The following is a 21,354-nucleotide window of genomic DNA, read 5'->3' on the forward strand; positions in this document are numbered from 1 at the left end:
TATTCTCCTTTCCCCCTTTGATACCACTGGCATTCCATACCCCTTTATATCACCAACATTCTATACCCTTCTCCTTGAAGACCCTTTGCTACCACCACCCATGACCCTTTACTAGTTAGTGTACTGCCTTCTGTGGGTATTTCAATTTAAATACACATATCCAAAGATATAAAGCTAATACGTGTAAGAAAGAATGTGTGGAATCTCTCTTTCTGTATTTGGGTTACTTCATTTACAGTGATTGTTTCTAATTCCATATATTCATTAGTGAATTTAATAATTTTATTTTTTCCCCCAAGCTGTGATCATTTGTTTGTTACTCTTTTTTGTTTGTTTGGCTTTTTGAGGCAGGGTTTCTCTGTATTGCTTTGGAGCCTGTCCTGAAACTAGCTCTATAGACCAGGCTGGCCTCGAACTCACAGAGATCCACCTGCCTCTGCCTCTGCCTCCCGAGTGCTGGGACTAAAGGTGTGCGCCACCACCACCTCCCAGCTGCTTTTATTTTTTTTTTTTTTTGAGGTGGGGGTCTTTCTTTTAAAGGGGTCCTTTGTATCTGCATGCAGACTAAGCAACCATAGAACCCTGGGCTGACCAGGCTCCTGTCTGAGTGCTTTCTGCCAGGTGATAGGGGCAGGCCAGCGTAATGCCTGAACCCTTACACTTACTGCAGTGTTTGTCTGTCCCTTCAAGGAATCCAGAGAGCTAAAAGTCAAATTATCAACTACACTACACTGTTGTGTCTTTGTTTATTTCTATGTAAAGAAGAAAAGTTCTGGGCCTGGAGAGATGGCTCAGTGGTTAAGAACACTTGTTGCTTTTCCAGAGGACTTGTGTTCAGGTCCTAGAACCCACATGTCAGCTCACAACAGTAAGTCTAGTTCCAGGTTATCTGATATCCTCTTCTGACTTCTACAGGCTCCTGCATGCACATGGTGTATAAGAATACATACATACACACACACACACACCACTCAATAACTTTAAAAAAGAAAGATTCTATTTTAATTAGCTTCTGATTCATATTTCTACATCTAGGCCTATGTCTCCATAAAATTAAAGACCTGCAAGATATTTATGTCCAAAGATATTTATTACGGCAATATTTATGAAAACAATCTAAAATCCTAATATAGATTTGGCTTAAATAAAGCAGGAAACGATCATACTAGGGGATATTTACAGCTGCTCAAAGTCTCATTTTGTAGAAAAGTCAGTGATCTTAGGAATTACTCAAGCAGTAAATGTTAAATTATAAAACTATACATAATGCAGAATGCCAAAATATATAATCACATATTTACATGTACTACAAGTAAAAAAACAAATTGAAGACAATTACTGAAAAATCTTAGACATCAGTTATTTCTACAGAGTAGAATTATGAGTTTTTTTTTTTTAACCCATTTGAAGTTTTCTGTATTTTTCCAATTTTTCCTACATTTACATATTGCTTTCACATTTGGAAAAATAATAAATACATGTTAATAATAAAATACAAAAGTGAGAACAAAGGAGGTCCAAAAGCTACAAACATAAATATTGTATGTTTTGAATATTTCTTTTAAAATGTTTATAGATGGCTATATCTTCCAGCTAAGAATTTTTTATTTCCAGTAGTACTTGTATTTTTGGTTTGGTTGTATTTGGATGCAGGATCCACTGTGACGTATTTAATCTGGAAACCTCCAGCTGTGACAGATGCATCACTCAGAAACTTCAAGGTCATGACATTTCCTGTGGGGGGGAAGGCACACATAGGAACAAAGAAGTTACTTCAGTTTGCTTTGTCTAACAATTCAATGACTTATCATCTCACAAAAGAGGTGAATAAGACTGCAGAGTCCAGATGTAGATTCTCAAATTTTATAGTCTGTGCTTGTCACACTCAGTGTGGAGCTAGTGAGGGACTTGGTGTTTGAGGCAGATTCTCAGTGGAACCCTGGATGTCCTGAAACTCATAGACCTGGCTGGCCTCAGAACTCAGTGATTGGCCTTCCTCTGTCTCCTGAGTGCTGGATTAAAGGCCTGTGGCACCTGTGCCTGATGAAGGACTTTCATGTTTAACTCTGGGCCTTTAATCATGGGGGAAATATCTTTTCTATTTCAGAAGATTATCCATGGCTCAATGCTCCTGCACTGTTCTGCCCTTCGAAATTAAATGAAAATAAATTAATAAATAAAAAAATAAATAAATAAATAAAATAATAAATAAAATTTTCAAATAGGGTGATTACCTAGCATGATGAGGCTCTGGATTTCTTAGCACCACAAGGTGAAAAATAATTCTCCTTATGGACTAATCCGTAGAACTATACGAATGTGACAGTAGTTAGAGCTCATGAGGTGTGCATGGGCCACTTATGACTATTTAGTATAACTGGTGGGGAGCAATAAGCCTTGCATTATTAAGAAGCAAACTTAGGGCTGGGTGTGGTGGCACATGCCTCCACCAGTTGTCTGTGAGTTCAAGGCTTAGCCTGGTCTACATAATGATTTCCAAGCCAGATAGGGATACATAGTGAGAAAGGCTCTGTCTCAAAAAATAAAACCAATTAATCAACTAATATAAGACAAAAGAAGACGAAGAAAAAAAAAAAAAACAAGCTAAGAAATTGCCAGGCGGTGATGGCACATGCTTTTAGTCCTAGCACTTGGTAGGTAGAGGCAGGCAGATCTCTGTGAGTTTGAGATCAGCCTTATCTACAAGAGCTAGTTCCAGGACAGGCTTCAAAGCCACAGAGAAATCCTGTCTTGAAAACAAAGCTAAGAAATAAACTTAAATGCCTACTTCTTAGAATGGACTTAAAATGTACCTTAACATATGGACCAGAAAATGCCCAAGTAACATGTAGTAATATTTCAGGGGGAAAGATTTAATAAAACTATATTATTATTATTATAAGTATGGGTGTGTTATTGATGCTTGTCTGTGTGTGTGAGGACTTGCCATGGGATACATGTGAAGTCAGAGGACAAATCTGCGGAGATGATTCTTTCCTCCCACTTTTACCTGCTGAGCTATCTTTTTAAAGTTTTCTTATTTTATTTTTGTATTTACTTAAGTCACTTTATGTGCACAAGTGTTTGTCTGCATGTATGTATATGTGTACCATACGAATGCATCAGAGCCTCTGGAATTGGAGTTACAGCTGCTTACGAGCCACCACGTGAATGGTGGGATCCAAACCTGGGACTCCTGCAAGAGCAACAAGTGTTCTTCATCTTTGAGCTATCTTGGGAGCCCAGGAAGCTTTTCATAACTTAGATACTCAACCCATAATTCAATTAAAAAACAACTCTACCGGGCTGGATAGATGCCTCAGTGGTTAAGAGCATTTACTGCTCTTCAGAAGATCCCAGTTCAATTCCCAACACCCACATACCAGCTAACAAATGTCTCTGACTCTAAGATCTGCCTCTAACCCTCACAGGGACATATCTGCAGGCAAATAAAATATTGCAATGCAAATAAAATAAAAGTAAATAAATTATTTAAATAATTCCTGGGTGATCCTCCTTCCTCTGCTTCCACACCCAGCCCTGCTGTTGGGTTTTTGTTTGTTTGTTTGTTTTGTTTTTCTTTTGTTTTTTTTTTTTTTTTGAGTTTTTACTCCCCAAAGCTTTAAAAACCTTGTAAAGCTCTAAAGAACATAAAATTCGTCCTTGAGATAAGAGAAATAAGAGGTTTATAGTGGGTTTCCCTTCTTGGGAAGAGTGTAACACTAACACATTAATAAGGTTTAAACAGTAATCGTCCAAGAAGAGTAGAGAGCTTCACAGCTTGTAAAAATTACACCTTAGAACCGAGAGTGCTGCAGGCAGGGTGTGGATGCAGTTTAAAAAGACTTAGCGCTGTCTGCCCTCTCTAGAGTGAAGCTGTTCTTAGGTGCAAAGCATTGTGATAGTTTTATGACTTGGAGAGAAAACAGAACCTATCAGAATTACCAAGAACTGGTGCTGGAAAAAGGAAGAAAACAGACTTCAGAGAAAACAAAGCATTTCACTAAAAAATAAAAAATTTAAAAGGCAGTTCAGGATAATTTCAAGAGTATTGTTGCCTATTGTGATCAATTTATGTCACTAAAGGACATTTTTAAAGGGCACTACTTCTTAGAACATGAGCATACAAAATAGCTCTGGGTGTGTATGCCTGTGTGATTTAGCAGGCATTGACTGTAATAGCTAGCCTTTTGAGATTCACTACATAAATTAGCATATTGAAAGTTTCCTGTGGTTGCCAATCAAGAAACCTTTTTATCTCTGTGTAGCCCAGCATTGCCCTTTTCTTATGCAATGGCTGCTGATAGAAGTGTGACACAATGAAGAAGTTGTTTACTCTGATGCTGTGTTTAACTACTCAGTCTTTTATCAATGATTATTTCCAGCTATTGCCATTATTACTGTTGTTGTTATTATTTGCTGTGCTGGGAATCAAATCTAGGGCCATCGCACGTGCAAGAAGAGCACTCTGCTATCGAGCTCAATGCCAGTCCCCACTCATTTATCACCACTGCAAACCCCTGGGGATGCCAACTGCAATTCTTAGGGACCTGTGGATTCAAGCTGATGCCTGCCAATGAAACTGTCCACACACACCATTTTGATCACAAAGGTGGCCAAAATCTTAAGAATAAAAACTGGCATTGTCACAAACTAACGAACTAGTCTTAGTTCTCTCAGTTTTAAAGGTGAATAATAATGACTTTGAGGGCGCTATGAAAAAGCAACTTAATGTTTTGCTGAGATTTGGGTCTTACCTGTGCTAATGATGTCTTCTGGAAGTTCATCACCACAGTATCTGAAAGAGAGTTTTTAGGAACAAGAGTTCACACAAAAAAGAAGCACACAACTACCAATGTGGCTCTTATTTATAACAAAATGTTTTATTCCTTACAATAGTGGCTCAATTTTCTCTACTCAACAGAATAAGTTTTTTGAGATAGGGTCTCATCTATGTAGCCCTGGCTGGCCTGAAACTTGATATGTAAACAAGGCTGGGCTGGCCTAGAACTCACAAAGGACTTCTTTCCCCTGCCTCCCAATGCTGGGATAAACTTTTTTTTTTTTTTTTTTAAACACATATTTGTAAAGATGGAAAGAAATATGTAGTTTTAATTAATCTCACAATCTTTTTTTTCCCCCTGAGACATGGTCACATAATCCCGACACCCTGGAACTCACTATGTAAACCAGACTGGCCTTGAACTCATAGATCTGTCTGCCTTTGCCTCTTGAGTATTGAACTTAAAGTGTGCACCACAACACCTAGTCTCATTTTGTAGATCAGGCTGAGCTTGAACTCACGGAGATCAGCCTGCCTCTGCCTCCCAAGTGCTGGGACTAAAGGCATGTGCTACCACCACCCGATGAATACTAGTTTCTTCTTAATGCTGTGAATTTTGTAAGGAATAGGTATGGCAATCAGTGGTAGAGTACTTGCCTGGTACTGTGTTCCTCCCAGCCTTTACTCACAGCATTTTGGTAGTGATAGGATGTGGAGGTATATAGTTGATGGTATTATTTATAAACTATAGGATAAACTAATTAAAATATAGGAAAGTATAGGTATGAAATACCTAAATATAGACTATATTGGTATGGTCTGTTTTTTCTCTTAATTATGAAATATATATATATATATATATATATATATATATATATATGGCTTTCTAAAGCTACAATGATTCCAGAGAAAGGATGAGTATGCTATAATGGAAAATTACACATATAAATGCAATAAATAATAAACCTTATAGAAAAACCTGAAAATGTACTATATGATTTTCTTTAGGTCCATTGGTGATTTTAGAATTAAAACACCATCCAATTCTAGGCTCAAGTGATACTTTATGTGTGTCTGTGTGTATGTGCTCAACTGCATACTGGGTACTAAGGACCAAATTCAGCTCTTCATGAATACTAGGAATACTTTAGAAAAATGAAATTGGCTGCATTTCCTAGTCCAAAAAGTTCTCATCTCCCAGCCTCCTTCATTTCTTGTCATGCATACTTTCAGTCAAAAATCCCCGTGGTTTATGCAAGAAATCTCCATTTTTATTGTTTTTAATTTATACATTCCATCAGAACATAAAAACGGATTGAGCCTAAGCTAAGTGTGTTAGTGCACAACTGCAAACCCAGTTGAAAGAACTGAGGGTTCAGGACGACCTGGACCATCACAGTGAACTCCTGGTCAGCCTGGGCTCCATAGAGACCCTACCTTGGACAAAGTGAAACAACTGAGCCTGCCATTTTGAACTGCCCCCACTTTCAGGTTCTTCTACTAAGTTCCTGTCAGTACAGTAGAAAACTGGTAATTCATTAATAAACAATAATCCATTGATAAACAGTAATACAAGTTATTAAATGGTACTTGAATTAAAAAACATCTGATTACATACCTCAATTTAGAAATATTTTGTAAGACACTCAAAACTTAAACTATATGAAGATATTGGAGCAGGTGTAAGACCCAAAATTACCCTATAAGGCCTACCTGCCCAAGGACCAGGTAATTTCATGGAATGCTTGAAGTTGTAGTTTTAAGCTCCACATTTACAAGGACTAGGTAATTCCATGGGATGCTGGAAATTGTAGTTCTTGGAAAATGACAAAGCCTCAAGGGACAGTAGTGTGGCATATGAGTTTTGTCCACAAAAGTTCCATAACACATGTCTAGGGGCCCCTCAGCTGGGGTATTTCCTGGAGTGGTGCTGACCAAAGTTCATCTTGGTCAGTATTTATTATTTTAATAAAGCTTATTTCAAATTCAGCCCCAAAATGCTGTAACTGATTCTCTATCAGGATTAACACGGGACATTTTCCAGGCAATGGTGGTCCACGTCTTTAATTCCAGCATTCAGCAGGCAGAATCTCTGTGAGTTCCAGGCCAGCCTGGCCTAGTCCAGGATAGCCAGGGCTACATACACAAAGAAACCCTGTCTTGAAAAACCAAACTGAAGCAAAACAAAACTTGAACATTTTAACGGAAAATTCATTTTCTGTGTCTTTAGTCATGTGAGGTTTTGACTAGACAATGAGGTTTTACAAGTCAACACTCAAAGGCAGCTTCATTGCCTTTTGTTATTAGTATAGGTACAGCCAATTAAGTAAAGTATTTGTTGGTAAATTATATGGAAGCCAGAGGTGATAAATATGCCTGTAATCCCAGCACTTTGGAGGTGGAGATAGGAAGATCAGGAACTCAAGGCCTGTCTGAACTGCAAAATGAGTTCAAGACCAGCCTGCAATCCCAGCTCCCCTGATAAAGAACAGAAGAGCTGGGAGGTGGTGGTGCATACCTTTAATCCCAGCACTTGGGAGGCAGAGGCAGGTGGATCTATGTGAGTTAGAGGCCAGCCTGGTCTACAGAGGGAGTTCCAGGACAACCAGGGCTACACAGAGAAACACTGTCTCGAAAAACAAAAAAAAAAAAAAACAAAAAAAAAAAAACAAACAAAAAAAAAAAAAAAAAAAAAAAAGAAGAAGAAGAAGGAAGAAAAGAGGAAGAGGAGAAGAGGAAGGAAGGTTTGGAAGGAAGAAGAGGAAGAGGAAAAAGCATCACTTACTGTTGGAGAGAGTAGAAATTCCAAGTATCAACAATATCATACATAGGAACTGGGGAGAGAAAACCAAAGAAATATGATCCTGTGTAAGAAGCATCACTCACCTTCCTACGAAGCCATGGACATCATCATAGCTGTCATATATTTCTACATAGTCAGCCAGGCAACCTGGGTCATGTTCAAGGTCAAAGTCCAAAAAGCTCAGGTGAATTCGCTGACCGTACTTGAGCCGAATATGCCAGTAGCAGACCTGGTTGTCGTCATACTCATTTGGGAAGCCTGGAGACTTAAAAATTCTCTTTGGATCTGTAAAGACACCGCCACACTCCTTTGCTGAAATAGGAAAAGAAAGTTTACTTAGACATTATTTATTATTTTTATATAAAATACTGCAGACATATATTATCTGCAGTATATTATGTATGCTTATAGCTAATAGTAATTTCTAAATTTTCTTTAAACTTAAAAAATTTAATGTGTGTGTGTGTGTATGTGTATACCACCTTCCAGATTCCACCTTCTGGATTCAGTCTTTTTCTGCCAGTATTCACAGTGATGGCTGAATTCAGGTCACTAGGCTTGGTGACAAGGTTCTTTACACCTTGAGCCATCCGGTAGGCCCAGTGCCTAAATTTTCTAAAATTTGAACATGGACTGCTTGTGAATTTTAAAATGTGAAAATAACATTTGTATTTTTGTTTACATTTTTCCTTGCTTTGATTTTTTAAAATTAATTTATTTATTTTTTATTTTACATGTCGATCCCAGTTCCCTCTCCCTCCCTCCCTGCTTTGATTTTTTTTTTTAAGGCATAAAATGTACAAGACTTTTATATATACTTTGGTGTATTTTGCCAAATACTTATTCATGTTACCAACAGTCTCAGCAAGGTGAGACGGATTTTATCCTGTAGTTGCCAGACTGTGGCCTGTAATTTATTTTTGCAAGATCTTTTTTGTTTGTTTTTTCGAGACAGGGTTTCTCTGTATTGCTTTGGAACCTGCCCTGGCATTTGCTCTGTAGACTAGGCTGTCCTCAAACTCACAGAGATCTGCCTGCCTCTGCCTCCCGAGTGCTGGGACTAAAGGTGTGCACCACCAAGGAAAGGCTGCAAGATCTTTTTATAAAAGTCACTTTAGCTGAGTGGTGATGCACACCTTTAATCCCAAGACAGAGGCAGGATGATCTCTCTGAGTTCAAGGTCAGCTTGGTCTACAGAGTGAGTTCTAGGACAGCCAGGGCTACACATAGAAACCTGTCTTGAAATAAAAATGTCACTTAATCTAATTAAAATAATTTGTAATCTATGTCTCCTCTTTCTCTCTTTTTGAGACAGGGTCCCAGACTGGTTTTGAACTTGCCAAGGTAGATTAGTTAAACCTTGAATTTGTGACAGTTCTCCCTACATCTGCCTCTTGTATTGGGATTATTGGTGTGCTATGCCACATCTGGTTTTCCCTTGCACTTTTGGATACTGAGGCTTCAAGTCAATTCTAGCTTGAGCTAAGCACAGGTCATACTGCTAAGAGACACTCCAGCCCCAAATTGGTATGCTCTAGAACACTAGAATTCAGGATTTGGCAGCAGGTTTTGTTTGTTTTTGTCATTTGTTTCTTGTACTGCAGTATGTTAAGACTGCAGTGTGTTAAGAAAAACAAATAAAAAGAAAAAACTAAACCCAAAGAAAGTCAGGATTGATGATTTGCAACATGACCTAGAGAGAAAACTATGGAGGAGCCTACGTCATTTTAAATTCTCTGTGAGTTAACTGTTTAGGGGTGATAGAATGTGGAAGCTAAAAACTAACCTATTACTGGGTGTGGTGGCACACACCTTTAATCCCAGCATTCCAGAGGCAGTAGGGCTGATCTACACTGTGAGTGCTGATCTACACTGTGAGTTCCGGGACAGTCAGGGAAACACAAACAAAACTCCCAAAACAGCAACAGCAGTAACAAAAACAATAACCAAACAAACAAACCAAGGAACCTAAGTGATTTGTTGGTTACAGTCCTGTGATAAATGCATGTGCTTGTTTTGAATGTGTGTAGTATCCAGCTCTAAGCAAAATTCTTTCAACTTGGAATCCACTGTATGTTGCTCAGAGACACATTAAACAGTGCTGTGACAGGAGCCTAGCATGTTGCTATCACTCTCCTACTTCCTACTGTGATATGGCATTCCACATAAGGTAGATCTAAAACTGCATCACAGCAGTGTGTTAGTGAATGCCAGAAAGGCTCTGTAACATAATTAATAACACTTTGTTGTGTTGTCTGGGAGAACAGGTCTGAAAAGAAGAGTCTGTTCTTTTCTCCAAGAGCATGAACAAAGAATACTTCTCCTTTAGTGAGAATATGAATGATGGAACACAATTCAGTGCCCTAAACAGCAAAGAAGGACCTTTGAATGGTACATATAATTTTATCATCATCATCACCACATTCACTCATTTTTAGAAGGAAAAGCTGTTTCCTTGTAGTAATCTCTTGTTAGGTAACTGCTTTGCTGTTGTTGTTTGTATAACTACTTTTGCAAATACAGAACAAACCATGTGGGTTGTAGCAATAGGCATCCCATCTCTCACTCCTGTTGAGCCGGATTCCGTAGTCAATAATACCAGTTTTCCCAAATCCACAGTTGGGCCCAGGTTTCACTATGGGATATCCAACTCTTCCCTTGGCCATCCATCCAGCAGCACAGACATGAAATCCTGAAAGAGGCAGAGAACCTTATGGATTCACCCAAAAAAAAAGTCTACAACTCAGTAGGAGGAGGCAACCACTTCCTACTATAAGTTTCTCAAGTGACCAAATGCTCTTTGTATAGAAAGGGAAAACCCCTGTGATTATAGCTCTGGAGACTGAGCAGAAGGATCAGTTCAAGGCCAGACTAGGCTACATAGTGAGACCAAGCATTGGGCCTTAAGTTAAATCCCTAGTGCTGCAAACAAAACACAACACCAAACCAAAACAAAGTTTGAATACAAATAAATCATATATATATATATATATATATATATATATATATTTTTTTTTTTTTTTTTTTTTTTTTTTTTAAAGACAGGACTTCTTCTCTGTGCAACAAGCTTGGCTGTCCTGGAACTCACTTTGTAGACCAGGCTGCCCTTGAACTCACAGAGATCCCCCTGCTTCTGCTTCCAGGGTGCTTGGATTAAAGTCATGCTCCACCATGTCCCACTTACCTTTACCTTTTTTCTTAAGACATAATCTCATATACCCCAGGCTGGCCTTTAACTATTTAGCTAAGGCTGACCCTGAACATCTGATGTTCCTGCCTTTGCCTCTAAAATGCTGTAGGATTACAGGCATGCAGCCCCACCATGCCTGGCCGTAAAATTTGAATTCTGACTTTTACTAGCTAGTGGGCCTATTTGAAAAAAAGAAAAAAAATGCAGGTAGACAAGGATTCAGTTTCATGGTGAGTATGAGAATCATCTGATTTCAGATTATTGAGCAGTTGTCTGAGGAAACTGGGTGTGCATTTGATTAAAAACCCGTAGCCATTCATCTGTGAGTTTAACCAAAGGGCAATTAAAATTGCTTCCTTACAGATCTGTATCTGAGATGCTTTGGTTCAGTGGTAGAACACTTACTTCACATGCATGATGCCCTAAATTCAATCCCTGCCAGAAAAGAGGGTACATTTAAACATGTACAAACATTATTCTTGTCCTTATTTCTTCAGAACTACCTTAAAAAAAAACTTATTTAGCATCATTTTATTGGTGTCAGATCCCCTGAAACAGACAGTTGTGAGCTGCCATGTGGGTGCTGGGAAGTGAACCTCAGTCCTCTGGAAGAGCAGCCAGTGCTCTTAACCTCTGAGCCATCCATCTCTCCAGCCCTCAGCACTATCTTTATACAGTACTTACATTATGGTAGGTATCAAAATAATCTCTGATTTAAAGTATATAGGGTATTCATGTCTCAGCCTCAGGAGGATAACAGCTTTCAGATCAGGAAGAGTTTGTTTCAAATAAAAACCAAGTAAGCAAGCAACTAAAACAAAAAGGAGATATGGGTGTAGGCTGGTGGTGGCATGCCTGAGTCTGTGCAGCAGAGTCTGGCCCTGGGTTTGAGCCACAGGACTTGAGAATCCTTGGATTTTGGTTGTCAATGATGATCTTGGAAACAATCCCTTACTGATGCTGTGGGATAATTTAACATCTATGTGTTTGTCTTGGACAAAGTGTAATAATAGCATGGGCTTTGCCAGACATTTACCTATAAGGAAAGGAATTCTGAAGGGGAGACTCGAGGGAGAGTATAGCCAGTTTTCCTGTAAAAGAAGCAAATAGTATCGGCCAGGCTTAATGGTACACATGTTTAATCTCAGCACTTTGGAGGCAGAGATAGAAGGGATAACTATCAGCCTCTGAGACCAATGTGTGTTATGTGGGATCCCATCTCAAAGCAAATAAAAACAAAATTCACAAAAACAACAAACAAAAAAAATCAAACAACTGACCAAACACACCCAAATAACAGCAGCAGTTAATTGCTGGCTGGTCTTTTTTTTTTTTTTTCCTTTCACCATTGTAGGGAAATTTTAATCACAGCAAAACTGGTGGTAATTAACCTGTGTATACAATAAAGCTTATTGGCTTTGAACACCTGATTCTCCTGCCTTCACCTCTGAAGGGCTACTAGGATTACAGGTTTTTTGTTTTGTTTTTTTTTTTTTTAAGACATGGCTTCTCTGTGTAGCCCTGGCTGTCCTGAAACTCATTTTGTAGACCAAGTTGACCTCGAACTCTTGATCCTCCTGCCTCTACGTCCTGAGTGCTGGGATTAAAGCTGTATGCCACCACAGCCTCACAGTTTTTAATCCTATAGTACAGCAGTACAGATATATTCTCTTCCTGTCAAAACACTTTTACAAACGCCTGGGCATGACAGGAAGATTACAAGTTTGAGGCCAGCCTGAGCTATATGGTGGTACTCTTCTATTGAATACAAAAAACTAAGAGAAAATTTCCTTAAATTATAATATTTCTACTACTGTAGAAGTTATGGAGGTCCTTGCGCTCACAGATAAATACTAGGGGAACCAAGAATGTCAAACACACAGGGTTGTTTCTTCAAAGAGAGAAAGATGTACAACCTGCTTTCTGTCAGGAAGTCTGGGAATGGAAGTGGTTAATAGCCTGGTGACCTTGGTGCTATCTATGTGGCTGAGACCACAGTGGATCCTTCTCTAGACCCTTTCTGTGACTCTTGTCAATCTATAGACCATAATAACTTTATGGAAGTTGTCACATGTAGTCAATCTATAGACCCATTTTTATGGAAGATGTCATATGTACTTTAGAGAGTTTCCATGTCATTGGATCTTAAGCTTTATTGTGTACATGGGTTAAGTATCACCAGTTGTGCTGCATTTAAATATGCCTAGAATAAACTATTCAGGGTCAGACTTCTAAGGTTTGAACTAACACCAGCTACTGAGTCACGTTGAACCGAAATAACTACCTTCTCTAATTCCTCAGACTGTTACTCTAAGGGCTGTGGTGGTCACAGAGACCCCTACTAAGTAAATATTTGGAAAACTGCATAATTTAATAGTTGAGGAAATCAACATTCAGTCAAGATAGATAGATCAAACAATATTTGAAGTGAATACCAATTACAGTAACATTAATTTTTTCAGTAAGAACAAGGTAGGGGGGGTCTTTATTTTTCTTTGCTGCTTATTTTTAGATCACAGACCCTCTATCCTCCATCCTGTCGTCTTCTAGAAATCTTGGGGACAGAGAATTGAGGAGCCATGCTGTGCTGTGGCCTTGTAGGAACTCCCCTTCACAGCTGCAAAGTTAAGTTTGCAGCCCTGTCTAGTACTTGACTCACTGCTGTATCAGGAGTCACATGGACCAAATCAGGCTAAATTGAAAGAGTGGAGCTTCCTGAGTCCCCTGGGAAATCTAGAAAAGACTGAAACCTCCCTTTGTTCTGGGGATTAGAAGGCCTTTTCCATGGAGATCCCTGTCAAGCTGTATATACAGGGTGCCTATCTCACCTACCCTCTCACTTGAAGCTCTCTCCAGGTCTTTTAAGGGAAGACCCCCCCCCCACTATCTTCCCTCAAAGAACCCTCAGGCATGATGTTCTATTTTTCCTTGCTGTTCCCTCACAGTTCATGTCTCCCTACAGACCCTGGTGTTGACTGGAGGCTCTCCTCACCAAGCTCATTCTGATGGGTAGTATCATGTCAGCTCCTTACTCAAACTCACTGTATCTCTGCCATGACTTTTATTTTACTGGATGCTACTCAACCCCCCATGAGTTGCTGTTACTAGGAGCTTCTGACCCTAGGCAAAAGGAATGAAGGAATCCCCAGAAAGCAAGGATGTTCTTACAACATAGAGAGCAATCCCAAACAGCTCCAGAGAAAAGTCTTAACAAGGGTTATAGGAGAGGTGGAAACCCCCGACCAAGGGTGAATAAGAAGAAAAATGTTATTAAATTAGTTACCGATTTTTCTGGCAGCTTCTAGTTGCTTGTAGGTGGCGAGGCGGCCACCTTCAAATTCACAGACAGTCTTGGCTTCTGCATAGGTGAGCTTGTATTTGCCAGCCCGAGCTTCTCGGTGGTACACGCCCGCTGCTTGTTCTGTGAATTTACAAAATGGCATCAATACACTGTTATCCATTCTTGTAGAACAAAGGAAATTTTACTTCAGCAGGAAGATTACATCAGATACATGTTCTTGCCAAAGAAATTTCTAGGTCGGCTGCTATGGTAGTTAAGTTTTTATTGTTAGAAAGCTTCAGGGAGAAAAAGAATAAGGGGGAATTTTAGGGGGAACAGAGGACATATAAAGACTGGCATTTAGATTGCTTCTGATATCATGAAATAAAGTTTTTTTAATACATTACATTTCCAGACTAACCACAAGTAATCAAGTTTTGGTATTCTTTTGGCTTTAAGTCTTTTTATTTAAATTTATTTCATGTGCATTGGTGTGGAGGTGTTAGATGCCCTGGAACTGGAGTTATAGATAGTTGTGAGCTGCCATGTGGGTGCTGAGAATTGAACTCAGGTCCTCTGGAAGAGCAGCCAGTGCTCTTAACTGTTAAGCCATCTCTCCAGCCCCTGGTTTTAAGTCTTAAAAGCGTGGAAATGTAGATGAAGGAAACAGATGAAGGAAAGTAGGTGAAGGAAGGAGGTTTAGAAGGCAAAATAAACCAGTGTAAATGACTTCACTATGGAAGCTCACAGTCAGGCAGACAAGTCCATTTGAGGGATGATGAAGACGTTATAATTGAGAATTTAGTAAAGAACTTCAAAACAGTGAGGAAATCTGATGGAATACTCAGCAAGCAAGTTGAGCAGTAAAGAATAGAGATTTGAACTCAGCAGAGAAAAAAATTGGCGCTTCTCTAATCGTTTTTCCTGATTTGTTTGTTCACAGGTTGTCCCCAATATATCTTAGGAGATGGCAAGACACACATACCCAGTCTTCCAGTAGGTCACTGTTTCAATGAATTGTTTGGGGACTGCAGTGATGTCTCCATAGAAACAATGTGAAGAGGTTCCCAGGACAATAGTCACAAGTTTATCTCCAATAGTGCTAGCAGTACCACCCAGTTGTCTAGATCACTATTGAGCATTTGTGTACTGATTTGTCAAGTCAGTCACTGTGGAGATGTTCCCAGTGAATTCTTGGACGCCTCAGCATACAGCAAGACATACATCCAGAAACATGTCCTGATTCAACTCTTTTTTGTCTTCTCCAAACTAAAATTGGTGCTGTCACAGTTTGATGGGAAATTATGCAGGTTATGTTTCATATTTTCCTAGACTCCAAAGATCCCATTCTAACAAAATATACAGCAAAGGCCCATCACTTAGAGAAGACAACAGTCAATTTGACTTTTTTTTTTTTTCTATTTTGATGCAAAGTCTCATGTGGCCCAGGCTGACCTCTAATATGCAGCTGAGGAAGACCTTTAATTATAATCTTACCTTTAAATTCTAACCTCTGAGTGCTGGGTTTACAGGCATGTAACTCATGGCACTTGGGAATTCAACCAGGGTTTTGTTTTTGTTTTTTGTATGCTAGGCAAGCACTCTACCAACTGAGCTTATAGCCCACACTTAGGGACCAGAAAATACTAGCAACATCAGATTATTACCAGTGGAGATGATTTTTGCTTTGTAAATGACCTGTTACTTTGGTGTCGTTCATGTGACAAAACCTCAATACACTAATTAATTTGCAGTTTTATTCTTTTAAGCATGTAGTTTGATAAATTTTTCTAGGTGTTGGGGATCAAGCCCTGTCACCTCAAAGAACTTAGACATGAACGAGTGGGCAACTAACATATATTTACCAGTTTAAATTTTTTAAAAAATTTATGTGTACATGTGTTTTTTTCTGCATGTATGTTTGTGCACCACATGTGTGCCTAGTGTTTGAGGAGTCCAGAAAGAGGGCATTGAATCCCTTGGGACTGAACTGCCAGGTGAGTCTTAGGAATCAAATCCTCATCCTCAAAAAGAACAACCACTGCTCTTAACCACTAAGCCATCTCTTCAGCCCTGTTTTGTTTGTTTGGTTTTTGTTTTTTTACATAGGGTCTTGGTATATAGTCCAGGTTGGCCTAGAACTTGTAATTCTCCTGTATCAGCCGTTTATGTGTGAAAATTAAAATATGTACCACCACACTGAACTAAGTATCTTTAGCTTAGTCACTATACCTTTTGGTAGAGGAAAAAGACACATGCTTAATTAATTTATTATAAATATTGTTGTTGGGACTGGAGAGATGGCTCATTAGCTGCTCTTCCAGAGGACCTGGGTTGAATCCCAAGCACCCACATGGCAACTCACAACTGTCTGTGTCCAGTTCCAGGGCATCTGGTGCCCTCATACAGACATGCATGCAGGCAAAACACCAACTCACATAAAATAATAAAATAATATTATTGAAAATAAAATTAGAAAAAAATTGTACAATTTACTTTAATGTATGCCAACTGTTCCTCAAACTGGTTTCCTTAATATTTTACTTCAGTTGTGAAATACACTTCTGGGGAGAGATTAACAAAGAGTTTTAGAAAATAATTTCAAATTTTCTTACCGCTAATAAAAGGAAATTAAAAAAAAAAAAACTATTGGAAACTGATGGCATACGTCTGGGTGATAAGATTACTATAACTGAAACAACAAACTTCATGTGCCATATTTTTAGTTTGTTAAATATTTCTATTCCATTTCTACCTTATGAGCAAACACACTGAGAATTCTTGATGTACGTAGTTGACTAAGGAAGTTAATGGAATAATTGATGATCAGTCTCACTATGTAGCCTATGCCTTCCTTGTAGTCTCTGTCCTTCTTCAGCATCTTGAGTCTTGGGGATTACAGAACTTCTTTCTCAGAAACAATTCTACATGAAGTACTTTTGGATTCTTTGTTTGTTTTTTGAGACATGTCATTTTTTTAGATCTGGCTGGCCTGAAACTCACTATGTAGATCAGGTTGGCCTCAAACTCACAGGGATCTGCCTGCTTCTTCAGTGCTGGGATTAAAGGCATGCACCCATACACTTGATACTGCCTAGGGAAGATTATAAACACAGCAGTCTGAGTATATATTTGTCCACTTTATTTATTTATTTATTTAATTTTGAGGCAAATATTTGCTATGTATCTCAGGCTACCCTGGAACTTCCAATCTTCCTGCCTTAGCCCCCACATATAGGAAATACAAAATCAAGACCATTATTATTTTAAATTATTATTTGTTACTTATATTTCTGGGTTTAGAAATTTAAGCTATTAAGATGACGCCTAGTACAACGAAACTCTAACTTTTAAAAGATGCATACATCTAATGAAATGATATTTTGTTAGTTTTCTACTCTGCCACTTTATTTAAAAAACTCAATTTTTTTTCTCCTTTTGGCAAATGACAACAGTAGACTGTAGACTCTAGTATCTATCTGCCTGTTCTCCTGGGAGGACTTAGGTAAGCTTGTAGACATCACCTACTTGGGCCTCAGTTTTCTCATCTAGTAAATGGGAATGATGACTGATGATGCACCCCACTCATGGTATGCAAATTGTCTGTCTTTGGCAGATTCAGTACAAAGACTGAAAATGATTGTTATCTGTGCTTTTAATGTTCAAGATCCAGGTTAACTGACTGGCATCTCTTGTCTGTCAGTTCCTTTCTTGTTAAGTTGCCGTTAGGAAATTAGAAGTCACAGAGTTCAGATGTCCTGTTCTTCACAGATGCTACCAGATCTAATTCTCTTTTTTTCCTATATAGGCACTAATATTAAATTGACCCAACCAACTGTAAACAATTTGTGCTGGGCTGACTGATCAGTCATTTGTTCCAGATCGAAGCATTTGACAGGGTCTCAAAGTCCTGACCTCTGCCCTTAACCAAGGTTTGGCTTGCTTCTCTCCACTGTTGGGGCAGAACCATTTTCTATCCATGTTTACATTTTTGTAGCATACACATTCATTATAAAAACAATGACTTCAAATTACTCAATCCCAGGAGAATTTGATAGCATTTCAAACTATCCCCATATGATTTTAATTCTTCCTAGCTTCATGGTGTTTCCCCATTTCTGACAAATGTGTGTATATTTCCTCAGTTGGACTGTGTGCACTACATTAATTTCAGAGCCCATCTTGACTAAACAGTCACACTGCAAGTAGTTACTGGCTTGAGCTGGAAAAAGAGGCGGCAAGGCTGTGCCTTCAGATCCAGCTTTTTAATGAAGTCCTCATGTTTACAGTTATTTCCAAAGTGAACCCCACTGAAAGGGGAACAGAGTCTACAACCATGTGTTTCCTAACAAGCATAAAACCAAGATCTAGGTTAATGTTGCTCTCTCTTTATTTCTTTATTCTGGGCAAGAATAAAATGATCCCCTGCCAAGCAATCAAAGGATAAATTTTTTCTCTATGCAAAATCAACTGAATCATATGGATTCTAGTATTGCTTTGAATGCAACAATGGGTTAATGTTCATTTCTGTGTTAATAGTCATGTATTGGTCTATTGTTATTCTTTAGTGTTTAGCCTAAGACATCCCTTACATTTAACAAGACAACAGAAAGAACTTTCCTCACTTAACCACCAAAGGTCTAGGAAAATACTTACATGACAAAAAAAAAAAAAAAAAAAAAAAAAAAAACAAAGCCTGAGGAACACATTAAAAGTACAAAGCATTTAAAAAATTTTTCCCCTGTATTACATTCTAGTTTTGTTAAAATGTTGACAGATGGTTAGAAAAATTAAGATGTATGCTATAGCTCAGAGTACATGGAGTTTAGAGGTACTGTAGAAGTTCTGCATCTCCCATCTTACCTGAACTCATTACTGTGAACGCAGTTTGAATAATAATAATAATAATAATAATAATAATAATAATAATAATAACAACAATAATAACAACAATAATAAACCAAATCCTATTGTACTGGTTGCTTTGTTTCATATAGAAATGCCCACTAGTGAGCTACCATGTCTACTTTGAAAATCTTAAAATATATTTCCACAATGACACATCTTAACCCCTGTTTTCAGTCGAACAATGCATTGTGTAAAATGATAGCCTTAAGTTTAAAAAGCAAACTTCCTTTGTTTAATGGCATGTCAGTCATTATCTCTCTTTTTAAAGAATTTTCTGTGAAAACATCAACCTTGACCAAGCTAGAAAATTTTACTCCTTCAATTCAGTTCTCTGTGATGTCAAAGGATCTGATATCCCCAACAAGAAGCTCGAGAGTGGAGTTTCTTACCAAGCCATATGGAGTTATGAAAGATTCCATTCTTGAATCCCCATCCGTGAACCTCTTCCCACAGCAAGAAGCACAAGCAAATGAGAACGACCATAGCTTCAGTTGCAGAGCCGTTTACAGTGTCAGGGCTGCCCAAGAGAAATTCTCAGAGTAGCGGCTGGAATGTGGCTGAAACATCTGGTTTCCACATCTTTTAAATAGTTTTTTTCGGCTGTGAGGTCAGCATCTACTCTCCAATGGCACTTTCCGTTGCACAGTTAGTTACACAATTAGTTCAGTGTCTGAAGCAAGAAGCCCTCTGACTCATTTGCATTGGCAACCAGAGCGGAGGGCGCGGGATGAGCATCCACATTTTAAATTCACTTTCAGAAGCAAGTTCGTTTATTGTGCCAGTCACCAACACTTTTCTATTAGGAAGTTTGTGTCTTTTGGTGCAGATTCAGAAGCCATTAAAGAAAATCAAGCTCCAGCAGGAATTCGCTGAGAACTCCTAAAGGTCCTTGTTTGCACTGTTAACTTTGGAGTTTGTGGTTTAACATTAATCTTTAACTTGATGTGATATTATCCCATAGCTTTCCCTAAACCTTGCCAAGTAAGTCTGTGTAGAAAATTTAAAACAAAAGCGGATGTAGGCTAGTTAGCAAATCCAGCAAGGAAGAACATTCTCTCTCTCCCTTCCCCTCCTCAGCTTTGAGAAAAAAAAAAGAGTCAAATTTCAGAGAGTCTTAGGACATTCAGGTAGTCTTGGAATACCATACTGTAACAAGGAGTATTTTAAGTAGACATTAGCAGGCTTGGAGGAATTTATAGTCTCCCCCAAACCCCTCCCCCCCCTTATAGTCTACAGCCTGCCAGGCAATAGGCTGGAACGCTTCATTACTGGTCAGAAGAATAAAACCTGAGTCATATTTCTGGTCCTGGGAGGAGACCTGGCATCCTGAACTGTCTAGAAAGCCATTGATGGATAACTATCTAAGCCCGACTCTGGGATCCCTAAAGCTTGTAAGATTACCATATAGCAAGAGGCTTTCTGATAAGGATCAGCAAGGCTGGATGGCAAATGGTTGTAATCTCAGCACACTTAAACTACAAAACTTCTCCTTCCAAAGATGCATATGTACCAACCCACTCAACAGAGATGTCTATGCACCTACCCACTCAACCTGTTCGCATGCCTGTCACCCTGGCCAATTTAGTGAGACTCTAAAAACAAGAGAAGGAGGGAGGCAGGAGGGAGGGAGGGAGGGGGGAGTGCACTGAGTGCATTTGAGGGTACAGTGTTCACAAGGACCAGCAGAATGAGGAAACCAGACAAAGATTCTGATAACAGGCAGATGATGATAAAGTTAACAAAAGTTGGCCCAACTTTCCAAGATCAATTTAACTTGGATGAAATGATCTGGGACAGTCACTGTGCCTTCCAGCTTCTCAAACTCTTCTCTGAATAAAAATGCAGGTGACACATCTAGTCACATTCTCACTGCAGTTATCCTTAAAAAGGCATTTCCTGCTGTTGGTTGATAGATACTTCATGTAGCTTTTGTTTTTTACTCTTGTTGGTCATTCTTTCTTAATTAGCTTCTCTATTTTTAAATTTTTTAAAAAAATTTTATACATGTGGGCATTTTGCCTCATGTATGACTTTGCACTATGTACACTATGTACATGTCACAGAGAACATCAGATTCCCTGGAACTTGAATAACAGTTGTGAGCCACCATGTGGGTGCTGAGAACTGAACCTGGGTCCTCTGCAAGAGCAGCAGTGGGCCAGGTCTCCTTCTGTCTCCTGATTAAAGGCATACGTCACCACACTGAGCCTGGAGACTTCTTTTTAATGAACAAGTTTATGTTTCCAAAGGGTGTCTATGGGGTATAGACTGGACTCTATACCTGTAGTTATCAAATTTGAAAATTTGGACATTGTGCCATAGAAAGTGAGAGATGAAGAAAAAGTTCACCAATTAGATAGAGTTTGAATTTGGTGCCCATGTAAGAAAGG

At 38.8% G+C, this 21,354-nt stretch overlaps 1 protein-coding gene across 1 annotated transcript; it reads right to left on the reverse strand.

Annotated features, from left to right (window-relative positions):
• Positions 1-1,382: 1,382 nt before the first annotated feature.
• Tnfaip6 (TNF alpha induced protein 6) lies at positions 1,383-19,567 on the reverse strand. Its single transcript, XM_051184708.1, has 6 exons — positions 19,354-19,567; positions 14,060-14,197; positions 10,117-10,278; positions 7,670-7,898; positions 4,758-4,798; positions 1,383-1,734 (listed from the first exon to the last, which is right to left on the reverse strand). The coding sequence occupies exons 1-6, from the start codon at positions 19,445-19,447 to the stop codon at positions 1,571-1,573; spliced, it is 828 nt and encodes a 275-aa protein (XP_051040665.1). The 5' UTR covers positions 19,448-19,567; the 3' UTR covers positions 1,383-1,570.
• Positions 19,568-21,354: the final 1,787 nt, after the last annotated feature.

Source organism: Phodopus roborovskii, unplaced genomic scaffold, assembly GCF_943737965.1.
Source record: "Phodopus roborovskii unplaced genomic scaffold, PHOROB, whole genome shotgun sequence".
NCBI classification, from domain to species: Eukaryota; Metazoa; Chordata; class Mammalia; order Rodentia; family Cricetidae; genus Phodopus; species Phodopus roborovskii.

Excerpts from the sequence above, each read along its gene's own strand:
- Tnfaip6 (XM_051184708.1), bottom strand. The coding sequence starts at position 19,447 with ATGGTCGTTCTCATTTGCTTGTGCTTCTTGCTGTGGGAAGAGGTTCAC. Across the intron at positions 10,279-14,059 it reads AGAAGCTGCCAGAAAAATCG|GATTTCATGTCTGTGCTGCT; the intron begins GTAACTAATTTA and ends TGCCTCTTTCAG. Across the intron at positions 1,735-4,757 it reads AGAAGACATCATTAGCACAG|GAAATGTCATGACCTTGAAG; the intron begins GTAAGACCCAAA and ends TCCCCCCCACAG.